The sequence below is a fragment of the Neophocaena asiaeorientalis genome, unplaced genomic scaffold, assembly GCF_003031525.2.
Source record: "Neophocaena asiaeorientalis asiaeorientalis breed wild unplaced genomic scaffold, Neophocaena_asiaeorientalis_V1.1 C48910982, whole genome shotgun sequence".
Classification (NCBI taxonomy): Eukaryota; Metazoa; Chordata; class Mammalia; order Artiodactyla; family Phocoenidae; genus Neophocaena; species Neophocaena asiaeorientalis.
Genome location: NW_020185077.1, coordinates 1 through 2,799, shown reverse-complemented (window position 1 = coordinate 2,799; position 2,799 = coordinate 1). Strand labels below are relative to the sequence as shown.

Genomic DNA, 2,799 nt, shown 5'->3' with positions numbered 1-2,799 from the left:
CCGAAAAAAAAAAAAAAAAAAAAATTCATCAAGCTGCCCACCTTTCGGTATTGTAGATTTCAAGATGATTTTTTTCAAACACAGCAAATGATGGGAGGAGGCACTTGACCATAGGAAACTCCCCCTGGCCGCAACCCCCAAATTCCTACCAGATCTGACCACTGGGATCCTGAGCCTTGGGCTGTGAATCCCCAGTGGAAGGAGCCACTCACCTCCCACGCCCGTCTTCTGTTGGGCAAGGTAGGACTCGAAGCCCAAGCGGAAGCGGTTCTCGCCGCCCAGGCGGCCGTGGGTGCCGTCGTCCACCAGAAGGAAGGCCGAATAGTTGTAGTCGAGAGCAAACTGGACCCCATCCTCGGGATCACCGCGCCACCGGTACCTCGCAGGAAACGAGCCCTGGGGGACAAGTGGCCAGACCAGGGAGTCTTTCCATCAGGGCCAAGAGGACAGACACCCGGTCCCATTCTCTCTCAGACCCGGAACTACAGGTCCCCAGCCCCGCCTCCCTCATACCCAGGAGTCCAGGCCCCCAGCCCCTCCCGCCTCAGACCCCAGACTCCTGGCCCCCAACCCCCTCCTTGTCCAAGACCCTGAGTCCCACCTTGGGGTTGATGAGGGTGTCTCTATTCCGAACCACACCCCAGGGGGCCACGCCCATGGCCACCACCTTGTTGCCCCCAGTCCTGGCTGTCTGGTGGTCCCGCACTGCCACACCCACATGCCGTCCAATGCCCTTGTGCAGCCCTCCGGTGACAATCCAGGCCCCTACGCAGCGACACAGACTGGTGGTGAGGTCCAGAGACACACAGGCGTGCAGAGACAGACAGAGACTAGAGAGTGAGACAAAACCCCACACACAAAGACGGGAGTGGGGAAAGACAGAATTCCAGGGAAGTGAGGGAGATGGTGGGGGGCAGCCGGCCCCGGCCCAGGAGGGAGATGCCCACCCTCAGTCACCTGTGTTCTGGGCAGCCCGCACCAGCCCGCGTCGCAGCAGGTCCTGCAGCCAAGTCTGGAGGGTGGGGCCCCCCGACCCCCCCAGCACTGACACCACCAGGTTCGGGGCCTGGAAGCCCCATATGTTTGTGACCAGATTATAAACTGTAGCTGGATCCGTGCGGTCAGACAGCCGGAGGAACTGTGGACACACAAGAGGAAGGGACACGGGGAGGGGGACAGAGAGAGAGAGAAAGGGACAGAGACGCAGAGAGAGGAGCACAGAGATGGGGGGAGGGGGGACGGGGACAGAGACCCAGAGGGGAGGGATGGAGACCCAGAGAGAGGAGGACAGAGACCCAGAGAGAGGGGGACAGGCTTAGAAAAGACAGACAGGGGTGGAGGGGACGGGGATCCAGGAGAGGTGAAGATAGGGATTGGTAAATGGGGAGACACAGCGTTCAGTTGGGATACCCCCAGACCCTGGCTCCGGGAGCCCCTGAGGCATGCAGCCCCACTGGTCAACCCTGGCCCTGCCCAGACATGCAAGTCTCACATTGCTGGCCTTGCGGCCGGCACCCAGGAAGTCCAGGTCTCCGAAGGCATCTGTGGGCTTCTCCGTGGTGTGCAAGTCACTGTCCCATACGGTCACCACGGCTGCCCCGAATGCATCCTCCACAGCCACTGATGGGTGGGCACACCGGGGTTGCCCACACTGGCACAAGGTCCCCCTGAGGGGGGAGGGGAAGGAGGAGGATGAAGCCCAGAGGCATCCGCACCGACCCCAAGCATCCAGTAGAAATGTCCATATTTCTGCATCTCCCTCCAGAGGAGCTCACAGTCCATACTGACCCTGGCACTGGCCCTCCGTGGTTCTGACCAGCCTGAGGGAGAGACTGGGGCAGAACAACCAGTCACCTCACCCACCAGCAGGAAGCCACAGTGGCTCAAGAGCACCTGAGCAGGGAGGTCTGCATACCAGACCCCACACTCACTGTTGCCTTCAGGGCCTGAAGTGGAAAAGTGCAGAGGGTCATTGGGGATGTCCTTGCTGCCCCCAGTTCAAACAGAAGATATTCACATGAAAAGGAAAATCAAGAGTGATCACAGAGCACGCATGCACTAGAGGCCAAGGCAGCTGTGTGACTTTGAGCAAGTAGTTTCATCTCTCTGAGCCTAAATTTCCACCTCAAATGGAAAGACAATGATAGCCCAGTCTACGTCATAGAACTGTGAGGGACCAATGAAATAACACAACATTTCCTAAAACAGGGGCCGCATACCAGATCCGGTCTCTGTGAACTCCACACTGAGCTTTAAATGACCTTGAACAACACAGTGAGAAAGTCATTCCTTTTTGAGCTCTCCTGATTACTGTCAAGGAGAGAGGATCAGCTGGGTGCTAGAATGTTTTTAATGCCTAACTCTTTACTTTTTCTTTTTAACAGAGAAAAGCTGGCCTCAGACTCAGAAAACTGGGCTGGCAACAGCATCCACTTAGACGGTAAATACTTTTTACCTGGTTTTCATTGTGATTGTCTTTTATGGCTTGTTTCTTTCTCTTTGTGGCAAATGGAACAGATTTTGCATTTATGGTGATCACATATGAAACTTCTTTCCCCCTAAATAAATACGCAAGTATCCCTTGTTACCTAATGGGATTGGCACCTGAGTTTAAAAACAGCAAGCCACACAGGTTGGGAGATGAGGGATTTATTTGAAAATGTATCTAAATCTCTTTGGTCCCTGATTCCAGAAGGGATTCAAATATCGGGGGAGACCTGCATTTATGTAAACAGAGTGAGCCATGATTTAAGGACTAATTTTTTTTTTTTTTGCGTTACGCGGGCCTCTCAATGTTGT

General features: G+C 55.1%; 1 protein-coding gene across 1 annotated transcript; it reads right to left on the bottom strand.

Annotated features, from left to right (window-relative positions):
* Positions 1-149: 149 nt before the first annotated feature.
* On the bottom strand, positions 150-1,946 carry LOC112392069 (transient receptor potential cation channel subfamily M member 4-like; the record flags this gene model as incomplete). The annotated part of the gene is made up of 5 exons (XM_024733602.1): positions 150-396; positions 602-765; positions 958-1,138; positions 1,493-1,759; positions 1,864-1,946. Coding segments are annotated over 5 exons (942 nt in total), but the record flags the coding sequence as incomplete, so codon positions are not given.
* Between the last annotated feature and the right edge of the window lie 853 nt (positions 1,947-2,799).